The following is a 17,899-nucleotide window of genomic DNA, read 5'->3' on the forward strand; positions in this document are numbered from 1 at the left end:
ATGTTTGCCATTACGTGAATTCTGAAATTCTGATTTGGCTGGTTCTCCTCTCACAGAAGTGTAAATCAGGAGTAATTCCATTGAAGTCGATATATTTACACCAGTGTGACAAGAGAATCAGGCCCAGAATATCTTCCTGTCTCCTCATATCCCAAAAACAACCCTCAAAAAACACATTAATTTGACAAAACATCACAATTCCATTTGTAGGAAATTCTTTGTGATTTGATCCAATGCTGAAGTCAATGGAAGGACTCACATGGGCTTTGGATCAGGCCCTTAATCCTCATAGTTACAAGTATACTGCAATACGTTCACTGACATCCCCAGTAAGCTAAGGGGTTGGCCATAGATGCATTAGTCAGCTTGTCTGAAGCATCTCCTTTTTTAGAGAAGAACAAGATCACTTTGGCATCCTCAGGGCATCCATGCAGGCACAATGCCTGTGCCTTTGTCCCCTCTCAATATAGCTGCTGCAGGAGCCATGATGCCCTAAGCTCCCCACAATTGAGTGTTCTCAGAATTCCCATTAAAGGGGGGCATGTTTCAAATTGTAGAGCAGTAAGCAAATTGAAAAGCAGTAAGTTAATGCTGATGAGGTCTTCACTAATTCACATGCAAAAGTCCATGGGTCCTTCATGACTCTCTTCCATATGACTCCTTCCTTTCCCATGAATCCCTCTCCCCACAAAATCCCCAAGGAAGTACTTCCACAGAGAAGGCAGGAATGAAGCAACACTTCTCACTTCTGCACCCCTGGGTTTGGATCTGCTGGAGTCCAGTCACCCTTTGCTGAGGAGACGGTAGGGAGAATATGGGCCAAGGGTTTTGTGGGAGCATATGAAACTATTTTGCGAGTAGAAATAGTTGGAAGTAAGATTTTTCTATTAATCAAAGTGTTATTTTGATTTCATATCTATTAACCCATTTTAATTTTATTAGGAAAGTAATTCACTTGTTTTTCTTACGCAGTTTGGTAGCTCTGTTAAATACGGTTTACCTTTCACTATTTCATGATTTAAATAACTGGTGATATTTCATTTTGCTCTCTTAAGTCAGAAAATACATCCCCTCTTGCATTCTCTACACCAGCTTCCTAAAATGTTTTCATTTCTGTCATTCCAGAGCAGAGAAGATTAGCAAAATACAGACCATACCTGGCAACCTAGACATTGCAGTAAATTGTTTCCCTTTGGAACACCCAAGTATGATTCCATTTTATAATTATTCTGGGTTTATAAAATTTAATGTGAGCCTTTAAAATTAATTATTGCTTTGATACAGTTCTGGAAGACTGGAAAGAAGGAACTGTAATTTGGAGGTTTGTTTTGATTTTTTTTTAACCAGTGCATATTCAACTGTTTTTTATCTTTTTCTGTGCCTTGAAGTAACCTATTTTGTATTGTAGGAAGAGCATGTCCTGTGTTCATTTGATGAGTCACAGTCTGTGCATGTAAAGGGGCCTGATTCAAAGTGCACTGAAATCAATTGAAAGACTAATTGACTTTCATGGATTTTGGATCAGCCCCTGTAGGAAGCGTTGTTATTGTAGCTATGCCAAGTCTCCGAACCCAAATTTATTTCATTTGTTCTCTTTCTACTTCAAGGGCCACTCCTCTCTGTGGCCCAGTCTTGCAAAAAGCTCAGTACATACCAACTCCCCTCGCCATTAGGAGTTGAGTGCCCTCAGCATCTCACAAAACTGACCCCCTGTAAATATACAGGAAAATGTCAGTGAATCAATAAGTTAACACTGAGTCTTATAAAGGAGTTGAAGTCTTAGCTGTAGTGGCAACATTTCTACAAAAGTGAGGAATACAGCTGAGGAAATAATATTTTTTTTCCATTTTGGAGGGCTGAACCAAAAAATCTGGAAAAATAATCCCACTTGATTGGAACCAAAAATGTTTTTTTGTCAAATCAAAATTAAAAAAATCATAAAACTGAATAAATCAAAACACTGTAAGTTGACCCAAAACAATTTTTAAATTTTTTTTATTAGTTTCAAAATGATTTGGCTGACTTGATTTACTTTTTCTGAGTTTTTTGTTTCAGTTGGGGCATTTTGGATGCTTTTTAAGGCCAAATTAAAAATCAAAACACTATTTTGAATAAAAAGTTGAAACAAAAGGTTCAACTCTTTTGATTTTGTTTTCCCAACCAAAACTATTAATCAAATTCTACATGAATTTAGCTAATTTTTTCAGGGTCTGAAAAATGCAATTCATTGAAAAAACAATATATTAAAAATATCTGCCGAGTTTTAGTGAGGAATGAAATTAACAGCCTCTCATTCTCTTATGATACAATCACTAGAACACCAGACTAACTGAGGCATAATCAGGGCAACCAAGTAGGGAGATAAGATTCTTAAAGGATATAAAACACTTCTCTCTAATGATATATGTTTTATTTATACTTAGCATTTAAATTTGCATCAATTTTGAGAAATTTTCACTTAAACTTTAACTACAAAATAACTTCACAAAAATGTCAAAGGTATTTTTTTTAATATAAAATTAAGGGAAAGTTCCCCGTTTTGTTGCAAATATCACTGTAGGCAAAACGCCCTTTTTCACACAGATTTTTGTGCTATGTTGTTGCCTAATTCAATATTCACTTTTGATATAGGGCTTTTCAAAGAGCATGTGGAAGTTATTATTTCCCCAGGGGTGCTGTACCCCTGCTCTGCCCCAAGGCCCTGCCCCAACTCCGCCCCTTCCCTCGAGGCCCCGCCCTGACTCTGGCTCTTCCTGCCCACCACTCCAACTCCTCCCCTGAGGTTCCCGCTCACTGCTCTCAGCCCTCCCCTGAGCTGCTCCCCCAGCTACCAAACAATTGATCATTGTTTAACAGCTGTGACTGCTGGGTGCTGAGCATCCCCTATTTTTTTTCCGTGGCTTGCTTCAGCTCCAGAACATGACCAGGGTCAGTGCCTATGAAAGTTATCAAAAGTCAGTGGGATCTAGCCTCCCAGATCCCATTGGCTCCGTTGAAAATCCCACCGTGAACTATTAATAATAGTTTGAAAAGTCCTTTGGCATCAGAAAATTTGCCTTCCTCTAAGGGCCTGATCAAAAGCTCATTGCAGTGAATTTAAAGACACCTCTTTACTTTAGTGGACTTTGGACGAGGCCCTAGAGCAGCAGTCTGTGTTTAACACCTCCTTTTCCATGAAAATTTTAATTATTCTTAGCCAATGCTAAGGAAAGTTAATGAAAAGAGAGTTGGCCAGCAATCCCAGCAAGACTGTCTTTCTAAGAACTGACATTACACTGCTGAGGATTAGCATCAATTTGCATTAGACATCAGAAGGAGAATCTCTATTTTAATAATGCTTGATTTACAACATGTCCAGCAAGTGCCTGAAGTACTGAAAATTAGGAGACGTTGTCAGTGTTTAACCTGATATAAAACCCCTGGCCCCTCTGCTGACTGATGAAAGGGAGCCAAACATATATAGATCCTGCAAGGGGAGTGTTGGCAGCTACGTGAGATGTCCCTCCTATGCTATATAACCAAAAGTCTCCCTTCTGCAAAATATCCATGTATCTACCAGACAATTCACAGGAAGGGAGCAGGGCTAGAGGGTAGGGTAGGAAGGTAAGCAATAAGTGCTATAGTTGGGGTGTTCCCCATTTATCTCAGACTAAATCCACATTTGAAAAAACAGGGCTCTGAGGCTCCACTCAGTGGAGTCACAGAGAATAGCTAGTGGCCTGGTAGTCAATAGCAACATGACCAGATGTGTGTGTTTGCACTGAAAACGACTTCATACACTGACTGGGATCCACAGTTCCTGGATGGTGATGGTGTGGTACAATTTTCCTGTCATGGACTCACAGGTCGTGCCCCCTCTTGGCCGTACGGTCCCTGGGGGGAACCCCCTTCAGTGTGACAGCCCTGCCCCGGGGGTCCACTCTCTCTCAGGGGCTAAGCCCCTCTGCCTCCTGGAACCGTACCTCTCTGAGCCTTAACATGCCTGTCTCTCGTCATGGGCTCCCACTGGACCCCCAGGGCCTCCACTCCCAGAGTGAATAATGCAACCCTGTTCTCTAGAACAGAGTGACTCTCAGCCGGTGTAAAACAGGAGGGTTTATTTGAGTGTCTGAACACAGCATAGGAAACTCTCAGGGCTTTCAGGCCTGGCCTCCCTCAGCATAGCACATCTAAGTCTCTCCTGCATCCAGGTGGGCCCTGCCTGCTCTCTCTTTCCAGTCCCAAGCCCCCATGCTTTCTAGCTGGGTGTCTGATATCATCTCCCCCAAACCCCGCCTCTGTCCATTGTCTTAGAATCATAGAATCATAGAATATCAGGGTTGGAAGGGACCTCAGGAGGTCATCTAGTCCAACCCCCTGCTCAAAGCAGGACCAATCCCCAATTAAATCATCCCAGCCAGGGCTTTGTCAAGCCTGACCTTAAAAACTTCTAAGGAAGGAGATTCTACTACCTCCCTAGGTAACGCATTCCAGTGTTTCACCACCCTCCTAGTGAAAAAGTTTTTCCTAATATCCAACCTAAACCTCCCACACTGCAACTTGAGACCATTACTCCTTGTCCTGTCCTCTTCTACCACTGAGAATAGTCTAGAACCATCCTCTCTGGAACCACCTCTCAGGTAGTTGAAAGCAGCTATCAAATCCCCCCTCGTTCTTCTCTTCTGCAGACTAAACAATCCCAGTTCCCTCAGCCTCTCCTCATAAGTCATGTGTTCCAGACCCCTAATCATTTTTGCTGGACTCTCTCCAATTTATCCACATCCTTCTTGTAGTGTGGGGCCCAAAACTGGACACAGTACTCCAGAAGAGGCCTCGCCAATGTCAAATAGAGGGGGACGATCACGTCCCTCGATCTGCTCCCTATGCCCCTACTTATACATCCCAAAATGCCATTGGCCTTCTTGGCAACAAGGGCACACTGCTGACTCATATCCAGCTTCTCGTCCACTGTCACCCCTAGGTCCTTTTCCGCAGAACTGCTGCCGAGCCATTCGGTCCCTAGTCTGTAGCGGTGCATTGGATTCTTCCGTACTAAGTGTAGGACCCTGCACTTATCCTTATTGAACCTCATCAGATTTCTTTTGGCCCAATCCTCCAATTTGTCTAGGTCCCTCTGTATCCTATCCCTGCCCTCCAGCGTATCTACCACTCCTCCCACTTTAGTATCATCCGCAAATTTGCTGAGAGTGCAATCCACACCATCCTCCAGATCATTTGTGAAGATATTGAACAAAACCGGCCCCAGGACCGACCCCTGGGGCACTCCACTTGACACCGGCTGCCAACTAGACATGGAGCCATTGATCACTACCCATTGGGCCCGACAATCTAGCCAACTTTCTACCCACCTTATAGTGCATTCATCCAGCCCATACTTCTTTAACTTGCTGACAAGAATACTATGGGAGACCGTGTCAAAAGCTTTGCTAAAGTCAAGAAACAATACATCCACTGCTTTCCCTTCATCCACAGAACCAGTAATCTCATCATAGAAGGCGATTAGATTAGTCAGGTAGTCTTCTACAGGTAAACCCTCCTCTTCTCTCAGCTGTCCTTTGCACCCTTCTGGCTGGAACCAGCTGGTCAGGTCACCAGGGTCCTCTCTTTGCAGCCCATTGTCCTCCCACTGGCCAGAACAGGCTGTGACTCCCAAGCTGGGCCTCCCGGTCACCAGTTGCTGGGGTATCCATTCTCCAGGCCATTGGCTGGGGTCCCAAGTTCCCTCGCTGGTCCTCTGTAACAACAAACTCCCTCTCCCATCACCTTGTTAGATCAGTAACACCCAGGGAAACTGAGTCCCACCCCCTCCGCATGAAAACCATTGAAAAAAAACAAGAGAACCCCCCACTTTGTCACAGTTCCTGTGCCATTGCTCTTTAAAAGTTGTAGTGTTTTTGCATTATTTTCTCCCCTTTACGGTTAATTTGACAAAGTAGGGAAATATATGGCTCTATATCACTATATTCTGTGAGCTGCTAGAAATGCAATACATTTCAGGGAAGGGGCTGGAATAAAGAGTCCTCAGGATTCTGTGTTAGGTAATACTGGGTACCAACAAAATAGAAACTGTCTCTTTCTGAGAACCTAACAGAGACCATTGCTGGTACAACAGAGGTGCAGATATTCAAACATGGAGATGGTCTCATTCCAGAGATGGCAGAAAAAAATTGCCTTTTTTTTTTCTGAAAACTTTAACAAAACTTTTCCTTAGTTTTTGTGGAAAATTTTAATTTTTTCAGCAGAGCTCTTCCTAGGTCATTTAAAATAAAAGAAATAGGTTGAAGGCAATATCCCATTATCCTCTTAAGGCCTTTCATTCCTATCTTATATATCGGTTGTTTCAATCAGAAATATATCTATCACTGCTGCTAGCCCAGTGGGGCTAATCATTTGGAGGCAGTAGAGCAATAATGTATCCCCTTCCCCAGAGCAGAGTGCTAGGACTCTGTCCAGCCAAGTGCTCATGGAAAAATTACTGGACTGTACTATGCAGGCCAAGACATCCTAACCTGGGATCAGAATCTTCCAGGATGATGGAATGTTAGTAATTTGGGAAAGAACTCTGAGTGTGACCATTGAATTTTTCATTGGCTGATGGATGGATTTTTGAGGTCACCTAAAGTGATCAACTTCATGGAGCTAATGGGAATAAATCAGATAAAGAACCACTTACGGTAGCCATTGGCCCATATTGGCTGATCAGTACTAAGGGAATGTAATTCAGCTATTCACCTTTGACACTACTAGTATTCATTGGGAAGTAAAGGACAAAGGCTTCCATGAATGGCACTTTCTAGCTTATTTCAGGAATACACCCGACAGCTAGGGATGAAAATGACTGAGAGCAAGCATGAGAAATTGGCTGGAAGGAAGGCTGAACCCTTTAAGTTTGTTAAAAAGAAAACTTAGTAATTGATCAGAGAAACAGCCTTTACATTGGGGCAGGCAAACTTTTTGGCCTGAGGGCCACATCGGGTTTCCAAAATTGTATGGAGAGTCAGTTAGGGGAGGCTGTGTCTCCCCAAACAGCCAGGCGTGGCCCAGCCCCTGCCCGCTACCGACCCCCCTGCTTCTTACACCCTGATGGCTCCCCTGGGACTCCTGCCCATCCAATCTCCCCTGTACCCTGTATCCTGACAGCCCCCTCGGGACTCCTGCCCCATCCACCACACCCTGCTCCCTGTCCCCTGACTGCCCCCTGCCACCCCATCCAACCCCCCTGTCATTCCTGACTGCCCCCCCCAGGACCCCTGCCCCATCCAATCCCCCTGTTCCCGCCCTCTGACCACCCCAACCCCTATCTACACCCCTGCCCTCTGACCATCCCCCCCAACTCCCCTGACCCCTGTCCAACCCCCCCTGCTCCCTGCCCCCTTACCTCCCTGCCTGGAGCACAGGTGGCTGGTAGCCAGGTCAGGCCGCAGCTCTGCAACTGCACTGCCCAGCCGCCCAGAGCATTGCGCCGGCAGCACAACACACTGAGGCTGTGTGGGAGGGGCCAGGGACTAGCCTCCTGGGCCAGGAGCTCAGGGGCCGGGCAGGAGGGTCCCACGGGCCGTAGTTTGTTCACCTTTGCTCTACATCTTGCTGTTACTCTGTAGTCCCATAGAAGATTTATTCCAGCCTGATAGTGGCATGACTTCTCATTGTGGAGGTTCTGAAGGGAGCAAGGGGGAAAGTTAGGATATAAAAGAGGCAGGGAGAGCTTGTTTGCATGATCTGACTACCTCTTGGTTGGCTCTAGAGTTTGCAGGGTTGAGCCTCAGGTTGCTTTTCATTTGAATAGGAATCAGTGTCTCTGTCCTCCTCGGACTAGTGTAGTGCAGACAGCCATGGATATTTTCCTACTGAGACCAAGCTTGTTGCTGATTTAGTAGCATACATTGGAATACCAATCTGTGCTTTTGTGACATCTGTGCTGAGTTACTCTGCTGTCTGGATGACAGGAGACTTCTGTTCATCAGCTATCTCTTGAACTTAATTCAGATACTCTGATTCTCTAATGTATTAAATCTAGTTCTAAGTAACGTATCTCTTGATTTCATTGGCTGCCGGTTAGATAGCAGATGAACTTTAAAAAGTAAATGAAAAAATGGGCTAAATAGAGATGTTAACTCCAGTAGAAACAATCTATCTTTTAATGACACTTCAGTTGTATTTAGAGCTATAACTTTGCTGAAATTATAAGAGTTGGAATGATACTACTGTGCTTTGTCTTGGATACTGCATATTCAAAGGTTATTTGGTGCTATATTTAACTTAAATGTAGATCAGTGCAATTACTATAGATTTACACTGCTGTAAAAGGGGATAGAATTTGGCCCTTTGTGTCTTGATATTGGATATTACATCCTACATACTTATTATTAGTGTGTTTATAAAATGACAACTTCATTTTCTGATTGTTTTTTTATTTTATTTTTTTGAAGATTGTGTAACGTCATCTTTTATCCCAGTCAAGCCATTTTATAATACAGAGGAGCATCAACCTACGGTGGAAGTGGAAGAATTTGTACAAGAATCAACAAAATATTCCCGGCCTTATAGAGTGTATAAGAACCAAGTATACATCTATCCAAAACATCTCAAGTACGATAGCCAAAAAAGCTTCAGCAAGGTACAGTAGAACTACTCATCATAACTAAAGGTGGCAGAATAGGATCCTGAATTACTGAACTAACTTGCAGTCTATTTAATTCTTTATGGAACCTTTAAGCACAGTAAGAATTTCCTGGAAGTGATTTTACAGATTAAAGGAACCTTTTATGCTATGAAGGCATTTCAAAGAAGATGTAGTTCAGTAATTGCTTTTTGGGCAATATTCTAGGGAAATATATTTTAATATAAATGTGTGTACAGATGATCCTCTCTTAAATGAACCTTGAGAGCTTATATGCATATTCATACTGATTGAATATGAATTAAACTCAAGACAGGGCTAAATACTGGTCCCTTTACGCTCTGCCTTTGCACAATGCATTTGAAGCCTAGTTTGGTGCCTGCAGGTCCTTCTCCTTTTTACACATTTATTTCCAGTGATTTTTGCGGGGAGCTGCAAGTATTTAGGATATGGCTCATCATTCATAGTGTTCTCCAGCTTTTAAGTAGAACCTGTTCTATTTCACACATCTTAGTTTGTGTGTATTTTTATGGGCTAATGATTTCTAATTACACTTTTAACGCATCACTATTGCAGGCGCGGAACATAACAGTATGTATTGAATTTAAAAGTTCAGATGAAGAAGGAGCCAAGCCAATGAAGGTGAGCAAAGACAAAGTACATTCACAGAATAATGTGTCAAAAGCGGTTTCATATGAAACCCTGCAATTGAGAGTATTCTAATCAGCAGCATTTAAAGTGTGAATATTGTAATATATTCTTTTAAGTTTCCATAACAATCCTGTTTAATACCAGTTATTAACTATATCAGCTGGAAATGTCAACCCTGCAGTGCTAGTTCAATGATTAGGCAAAAAAACTTGCAAAAGATGACTATTTTCCATGTCTTCCCATTCATTTTAATGGAACACCTGTCTAAATCCCTAGATTGTCTTGGAAATCTCAGTACCTGCATCCTTATTTAACACTTAGACATTTAAGTGCCTAAACTAATATTCAGGGTCCAAATTTTAAAGCAAGTGCATGCTTGACTTTGGCATACAAATCTCCACACAGTAAGACTATGTGCGTGCACTTAGGTATAGCAGCATATAGTTCCACCTCACATGAGCACACTGAGGGAATTTGCATACCAAAGTTAGGCATGCATACTTTTGCCTATGCCTGTTTGAAAATTAGGGCATAGACACTTAAATGTGCATTCAGGTGCCTAGATCTAAATCTGAAAATCCAGGCCTTACTTATCATTATGATGAGCTACTTAAAATTAAAGGGTGGGATTTTCAAAAGTGCCTAAGTGACGAAGGAGCATAACTGCCACTAGAAATCCTCCCCTAGACATAGTAGATTAGATACAATAGAACTAGGGTGACCAGACAGTAACTGTGAAAAATCGGGATGGGGGTGGGGTAATAGGAGCCTATATAAGACATAGCCCCAAATATCGGGACTGTCTCTATAAAATCGGGACATCTGGTCACCCTAAATAGAACAGCCCAATTTGTTATTTTACATATTTTTCACATTTTCACATATTCTTCCTTTCATTTTAAGCAAAGTACTGGTAGATATGGTCTATTGAGCCTGAACCTGCAGTCCTGATGCAAGCAGAACTTCTGATTTATATGGTGGTTTTGCCTCTGTGAGGGCTGCAGGGCTAGTCCTACTATCCTTACCTAACCCACTGGTAGGTGTGTGTTACAGTGGGTTAGTTACTGGTAGGTGTGTTTACTGTGATGTAAATGAGTTGGTTCAGCCCCCAGCTACAAAGCCTTGACTTTTTAGTTCAAGCTGTAGCAGCTCTGGCTTTTCACTCTGGAGGTCCCCCGTTCAGTCTTCAGCATATCAGCCAAGCTGGTGGTCGTCACATCTGCATGGCTCACTTAGTGAACAGCAAAATGTATAGCTTGTGCATGTTGAGGTATGATGCATTAAAATGGCATTAGGGAACTAAGATGATCTGTGTTAGATTTCCAAACTAATTTTATGGTATATGGAGTTGTTCAATGAGTATGGCACAAAAGTGGGAGAACCTGCACCTCAGTTTTCCCATACATAAAATAAGCTAATCAAGAATCATAGAAGCTAGAAATAGAAAGGGCCTATTAAATACCCTGGTCCTGCCAATGCAGGGGGGAGTTGTTGTGCCTAGAACCCCAGTAAAGCATTGGAGTTGAATTGTGTAGGATGAGTCCATATAAAGGAAAGACACTTTTGTAAACCCCCTTTGAGCTATGCCTATATTAGTATTATCAGCATGCCTTGACAACTGAACTGAAGTATAATATTTTAACAGTGTATTTATGGGAAGCCTGGCGGACCATTATTTACAACAGCAGCCTACACAGCAGTGCTACATCATTCACAGAATCCTGATTTCTATGATGAGGTCAGTTCATTCTTCACTGATTAAACAATATGACAATATGCATTGAATTAAAGGCATAGAAATGGAAAAAAAAATTACCTGCCTGCTATAAGTGTTCATGTATCCAGGTGAGTGTGAATTTCATTAGATAGAGAGATTTTTACTTACTGAAATAAACATACAGTATGAAATAAAATTTCACCATTTCTCTGAACACATCATAATGGTCAGTCTTTCTACTTCACCAACATAAAGCCCGATTCCTCAGGCTTTATGCAGGTGAATTGAGTTTCACCCTAACCAATCCAGAGTGCTCCATAGCCTTGAGTAGTTAGTGCTTTTGACAGCACACTCACAAAGGATTGGAGTACTTGTGGCACCTTAGAGACTAACAAATTTATTAGAGCATAAGCTTTCGTGGGCTACAGCTCACTTCATCGGATGCATAGAATGGAACATATAGTAAGATAGGTAGATAGATATAGATATATACACATACAGATAAGTTAGAAGTTACCGTACAAACTGTGAGAGGCTAATTAGTTAAGATGAGCTATTATCAGCAGGAGAAAAAAAAATCTTGTGTAGTGATAATCAAGATGGCCCATTTAGACAGTTGACAAGAAGGTGTGAGGATACTTAACTTAAGGAAATAAATTCAATATGTGTACTGACCCAGCCACTCCCAGTCTCTATTCAAACCCAAGTTAATGGTATTTAGTTTGCATATTAATTCAAGCTCAGCAGTTTCTCTTTGGAGTCTGTTTTTGAAGCTTTTCTGTTGCAAAATTGCCACCCTTAAATCTTTTACTGAGTGGCCAGAGAGGTTGAAGTGTTCTCCTACCAGTTTTTGAATGTTATGATTCCTGATGTCAGATTTGTGTCCATTTATTCTTTTGCATAGAGACTGTCCGGTTTGGCCAATGTACATGGCAGAGGGGCATTGCTGGCACATGATGGCATATATCACATTGCTAGATGTGCAGGTGAACGAGCCCCTGATAGCATGGCTAATGTGATTAGGTCCTATGATGGTGTCACTTGAGTAAATATATGGACAGAGTTGGAACCTATCCTTGCAACAAAGCCCGATGCCCATTCTGTCCACATATTTATTCAATTAACAACCTATGGGACGTATGACTCATCTGAGATCATAAATAAAAGTTTTTTATTTTCACGTCAATCCTTGTTCACCTTCAGTCTTTATAATAAAATCAGTTATGATGACATATCATTAGTGTTTTTAATGTAAAGGGTATCCAGGCTGACTCTCTCTTATGCTAAAGGAGAAGAGAAAGAAAGAATGGCGACTCTTGGGTAGGGTCAGTGTTGAGTCTGATTGTATGGAGATGATTGGTTCTAAGCAGCCTGTTTGAACAGGGTTCTTCAGTTTTCAATTCTGTGCTGTTTCATTAGAAACACAAATATTCACTCAAAGGAAAGAGAAGAAAAAACAGTTTAAGTGAGAGTAATAAATGGTGCCTCTCAATGATTTCTTTAAAAGAACAGTTGTCACATCATTAAAAAGAGCAACACACAAAGAAGCAATTACCAGTCAAAAGGCCAGCTTTAATTAGAGATATATAGAAAGAGAGATTTCTCCTTTAGAGCCCATCTCTTACTCCTGGTTGATTCCCTTTAAACTAAAGAGAGGTGTAACCTTTTACATTTCAGGTGAAAATTGAGCTTCCCACTCAACTCCATCAGAAACACCACATTCTGTTTTCATTTTATCATGTCACCTGTGACATACATGCAAAAGCTAATGCCAAAAAGAAAGAGGCTCTGGAAACACCAGGTACCTGCAGTAGAATTACTTTCAAATAATTCCTTGCTAATGTTTGTCTGCATTATATTTATAGTGATATATGTTCATCTGAGGATTTCAGAATTTCTGTTTGTGGCTATAATTTACTATGATCCTATGATCCAAAGATCTTATACTCAAAAATGTCATATTGATTTGCCCTTGTGTGCAGTTGGATATGCTTGGCTTCCTTTATTGAAAGATGACCAGTTAGCTTCTCAAGAACATAACATTCCAGTGACAACCAGTTTGCCGCCCAGTTACTTAAGCCTTCAAGATCCTGCAAGTGGAAAGGTATTAAGTAATATTTATATATTATTCAAAAGGAATAGAGAGATTGAAGTATGTGTGATTAAAATGATAGGGCCAGCTTCTCATTTACGCCTTGCTGGCAATGTAAAGGAGTCATTGTATGAATGATAAACTGGACCATACTGCTTAGTGTGTTCATATGTATAGCATTCAATTTTTAAGTTAATATGTGTACCAACAGATCGGGGGAAACTATGCCTCTTCCAGTGGTGTGCTGGAGATACCACACCTGACTGGCGGTGCATGGATAAACCATACATTCTTCCTAGCTGGTGGAAGCATGGTGAAAAGTGGTTTTTCATACAGTTTTAGCTGGGGTCCCTGAAAAAGTCTGACTAGCACAAGTCCCATGATCCTTGCCATAGTGCCCAGGATTGCCCACTGTTCCCTCAGCTGTGCCTGGTTAAGAATCCTCAGCAGGAAAGTTATGGGCAGTTTCCTCTCCCTTTGTACTAACTGAGCAATGGAGAGAGAGCTGAGTAGGCCTGTGGATCTAGTCTATTGCTTTGTGGCATTGACAGGGTAGTGGGGGAACTCCCATTGTGACTGCTTCTACAGTAACTGAGAGCTGAATATTTAAAATAGTGCAATATCCAGGCCCCAGTGAACTTGCACAATCACAGAGCTGTGCAGCAAAAAGTGATGCAGAACTGAACAGTGTTGACATGTTTACACTTTTATGGTGTTTGCAAGTGTGGAAATAAGAAAATATTTTTTACAGCAGAGTGGAAGTGACATTAAGTGGGTAGACAATGGGAAGCTGCTTTTCAAGGTGTCTTCATTTGTTGTATCGACTGTAAATACTCAGGTGAGTTTGCATTTTCTCTCAGATATCCTTACCTGATAATCAGAAATGCATGCTAGAAAAAACCTGACAAATGATCATAGAATCATAGAATATCTGGGTTGGAAGGGACCTCAGGAGGTCATCTAGTCCAACCCCCTGCTCATGATCTTAATATATCTTAAATCTTGTATGAATCTGTTCGTCTAACATTAAAGATAATCTGAATGTAGGAGTGCTAACGAGAGAGGAGTGATAAACTAAGGGAGTAAATACCCCTTTTAAGGAAAAAGGAGGCGTTATTTTGGATGATACAGGAGGTTGTAACTAGACATTTTAAAACATCCTGATGTTGAGATCTGTTAGATCGTGGGAAAACCCCATTGCTCAGGACACTTAAAACAAGACTGGACAAAGCACTAGGAAATGCACTTTCTGATGGTAAGCCGATGGACTACATGGTCTAATCCTTGTTGGGCTTTTCAATACCTATTGTTCTGTGATCCTTTGTGCTGTATGGTGTAAAGTGTAAAGTTCCTGGATTCGACCCACCATGACCAATTCATCGAGATGGTTAGCAAATATTTGAATTGCAGTCCATGATAAAATAGGCATTAACTTTAGCATATGTTTACCATTTTAGGATCCATATCTGAATACCTTTTTCCAGCTCTGCCAAAAAGGAGAAATGGATCCCTCCCCCCCTCTTACCTCAAGCTTTGTCACGTCCTGTAAGGTAAAATAATTTAGAAGTGTTACAAGTTGATGTAGGTAAATAAATGTAAAGGGCCAAATTCTAGTTCTCTTTGAATTTGCCTCCCAAGCAAGCCCATGGCCTGCTTATGGTTCTAAATTGCCACGGGCTGGATTGTGTCCCAAGGAAACAGATCATCATAAGGGAGGGCACGTTGCTGTGCTGCTCCAGGAGCATTGCAGAGAAGGAATTGGGGCTTGGGAGGCCACCGTTATCTTGCTGCTCCCCTCTTGCTCCAGAAAGTAATAATTTTTTCCATGCCCACTTCTTCCCCTTCCCTTCCTGCATGAGAGATGCAGTAAGAAATGGGGGTAAGAAATTGGCATGTAGTGCTACATACCCCTGCATGCCTGGACCAAAGATACAGGTAACCCTGATTTGCATTCTTGTATGGATGCTCAGTCCTACAATGGATTCTTAATCCATTTGGCAGTGAGCAAATCACATGGGCTCACCCTAAAATATGTAGTTTGGAGCGGAGCAGGAAGGAGCTAGAATACTGAAGGGCAAGTTATGAAACATATTAACTTCTTTGGTGATCATCTGAATCTAATAGCAGTTTCTAGGTTTAGAGATTAAAGTGAAGGATATTTTTCCCCCATTGCTCCATTTTCCCAATTAAGCTGATTTTATTAAGCTGCTTAGTAAAAGATAATTTTGCTGTAACTTTCCAATAGTCGTAACATTTCTCTGGGCAACTATTTAAAGATGTCTTTTTTTTTTTTTTTTTGTAATATGTGTGGATGTACCTGAAATCAGGTGCATCCATACATATTAAAAAGTGAGATTTTTGTTGTTGTTTTTTATATGTAGTAGCAATTAGTCCTGGTTGAATTTAAAAATTGTGACTATTTTCATAAATAAAAGCATTAGGTTAAGTTTTCTCTATTATATAAATTATTTGTGTATATTCAGATAGTTACTAGGTATTGGAGAAAATGTTTGTGAATACCCAAAAGGTGCACAAATTTTAGCATGAGTGATTACACATCCAGAAAAGCATGCTAGAAGTGCACTGTTCATTGTTTGCTGCTTTTTGTCTGCCTCTGTATTATATTTCAATCATCCAATCAGGAAACAGAAATAAAATCACCATTCGCACAACATAAATAGATAACAAATATTCAAAGTGAACAGTTCATGAACAAACAATAGGCAGAAAATATTTGCCCAAACTTTCGGCTTTTATTTACAAATCACAAATGCATTTGCAGAAAATCAGAGAGCTAAATCCATAATTTTAATGAATAACTATATTATATTAGTTATTTTAATGAATAACTCAATTAGCTCTATCAGTTAAGGTAATGGAGCATCATTGTCCAGTCAGTTTAGAGTGTAACACTGTTTTTAATAAGTGTGATTTTGACTTGGTCATAAATATTTTATCCAAAATGAAACACAGCATATGAGGTCTCAGCCCAGGTAAAAAATTTTCTCAAAATTTTAGGGGAAAAAATCTTTAAAAGTAAGAACTTCAGTCCTTCACAACTGGTACATATTTTCTGCTTTTTCACTGAAAAAAAAAAAAGGGCAGGTAATAGTTTCTGCTTTATAATCACAAAATAAACAGAAACTATAAAATCGCAGGAATAAAAATTCTGGGTACAAAGTCATACTTTAAAAAATATCTTGACATGGAGCATGATTCTCCACTGTCTTACACGGGTTTAATTCCACTTACTTCTCTGCAATTACCAGATGGTGAAACCAGTGTAAAGGAGTGGAAATTCAGGCCCTGGTGGATTGTGGTTTATGTCCGTAATCTATCGTTATTCTGCCTTGTATCTGATACAGAATTTACTGAAAATTGAGAAGATCCATGTAATTATGAATTTTCTTCCTGTGATCCTGAATCAACTCTTTTGGGTTCTGGTACAAAACGACGTGGATGAGGTTACCACTGCTGTGACAAGGTATCCAAAAATTTGTTATATATAATAGAATTAGGGCCAAATTCAGTCCAGTGTGTGACTGTTGACAAGAGTCTACTTATGAACCAGGACTGAACTTGGTGTTTAGATTTTAATAGAAGATGAGCTCATTATCCTAAAATGTCTGACTCCTAGATCTAACACAGAGCTTGGCAAGTAAGTCAGGTAACTAAGTATAGGATATGACATCACATAATTGACTTCATCCACAAAATTATTGTTCCTATGCAGACATTGCTTTCGCTACTGTTTCAAATCAGTTGGCACCAACAGGTAAAGAGGAGGGTTTGCTTTAAAATGTATAATTCTCTGAGGTGCTGAGCACTTCCTGAATGGTGCTTAGTGTCCTCAATTCCCTCTGACTTCCTTGTGGGTTGCGGCTGCTGTGCACCTCAAAGAAAGAGATCAGTGTCTTCTATGATTAAATTTATAACTAGCTGAGTCAGATCACCCCCTTTTGGACAGTTTGCAATGAAATGTTTAAGCCGTAACAATGAATAACAGGGAAGGCATCATCCAAGTAATTAACTGTCAGCTGGAGAGACGCACCAAGGATCTGTGACCTCCAGGAATGTCCAACTAAAATATTTGTTTAAAATAAAATATTTATTGCTATTATTAGCCATGAAATCAGAAAATAAAATAAAAAGAATAAAGTAATTTCCAATGGATGGGCTGAAAAAGAAAAGTTGTACTGCATAGAGATTTCTTTGTTGGCTTTTCCCCAGCCATTAAAGGCCTGGGTAGTAACCAGAAGACAAACACAACTTAATCCTCAGCAGTCCCGTTGGGTTTACAAGTGTTGTTAATGTATTTTATATGTTTACTGAAGCTGGTTTGCAGTATTTTAACTGTTGAAGGGAGATTCATTGTAAGACTTCAGACTCCTGATGCTTGATTCCTCAAGTTGACTTTAATGGCAGCTTAGGGGGCTCAACACTTCAAAGGTTTTCAGGCGCAGTACTTTCATGAATAGGAAATTATGTCTGGAATGAATTCAGCAGTGTCATTCCCTTGGCTGGCAGAGACTGAGCTCATCCCAGTGGTCATGTACTCAGTCTCCAAGAGAAGGATGTCAAACCTTTTCCTATGACCCCTAACTGCCCAATTAATTAACACTAATGCCAATTGGGGAATAAATGGTTTTGTCCCAAGCCAGAGTTAGTGTTAGTTGGGGTGGCTGGAAAACACAGTAGTGAAACAGTTGGGTTAGAAACTGGAAGGGCAGCCTTTTTTTATGCTCAAATACTTGGCTATCCACCCACCTGGTAGAAAATGGCTTCTCAGTGTTTACCTTCTCTGTGTACAGGCTTTGTG

The 17,899-nt window shown here is 40.8% G+C and overlaps 1 protein-coding gene across 18 annotated transcripts in view; it reads left to right on the top strand.

Moving 5' to 3' along the window:
- Positions 1-17,899, top strand: part of DOCK10 (dedicator of cytokinesis 10) — a 245,032-nt gene that overhangs the window by 152,381 nt on the left and 74,752 nt on the right. For 12 of the 18 annotated variants that reach the window (XM_073359912.1, XM_073359918.2, XM_073359919.1 and 9 more), the window contains 10 exons: positions 702-803; positions 1,126-1,205; positions 8,430-8,617; positions 9,197-9,262; positions 10,917-11,009; positions 12,666-12,789; positions 12,971-13,092; positions 13,832-13,918; positions 14,538-14,630; positions 16,446-16,564. In XM_073359912.1, the coding sequence (XP_073216013.1) occupies positions 702-803; positions 1,126-1,205; positions 8,430-8,617; positions 9,197-9,262; positions 10,917-11,009; positions 12,666-12,789; positions 12,971-13,092; positions 13,832-13,918; positions 14,538-14,630; positions 16,446-16,564 (1,074 nt within the window). The remainder of the gene's footprint in view (positions 1-701; positions 804-1,125; positions 1,206-8,429; positions 8,618-9,196; positions 9,263-10,916; positions 11,010-12,665; positions 12,790-12,970; positions 13,093-13,831; positions 13,919-14,537; positions 14,631-16,445; positions 16,565-17,899) is intronic. The other 6 variants (XM_073359916.2, XM_073359922.2, XM_073359920.2 and 3 more) reach the window with 2 other exon arrangements.

Source organism: Lepidochelys kempii, chromosome 9, assembly GCF_965140285.1.
Source record: "Lepidochelys kempii isolate rLepKem1 chromosome 9, rLepKem1.hap1, whole genome shotgun sequence".
Classification (NCBI taxonomy): domain Eukaryota; kingdom Metazoa; phylum Chordata; order Testudines; family Cheloniidae; genus Lepidochelys; species Lepidochelys kempii.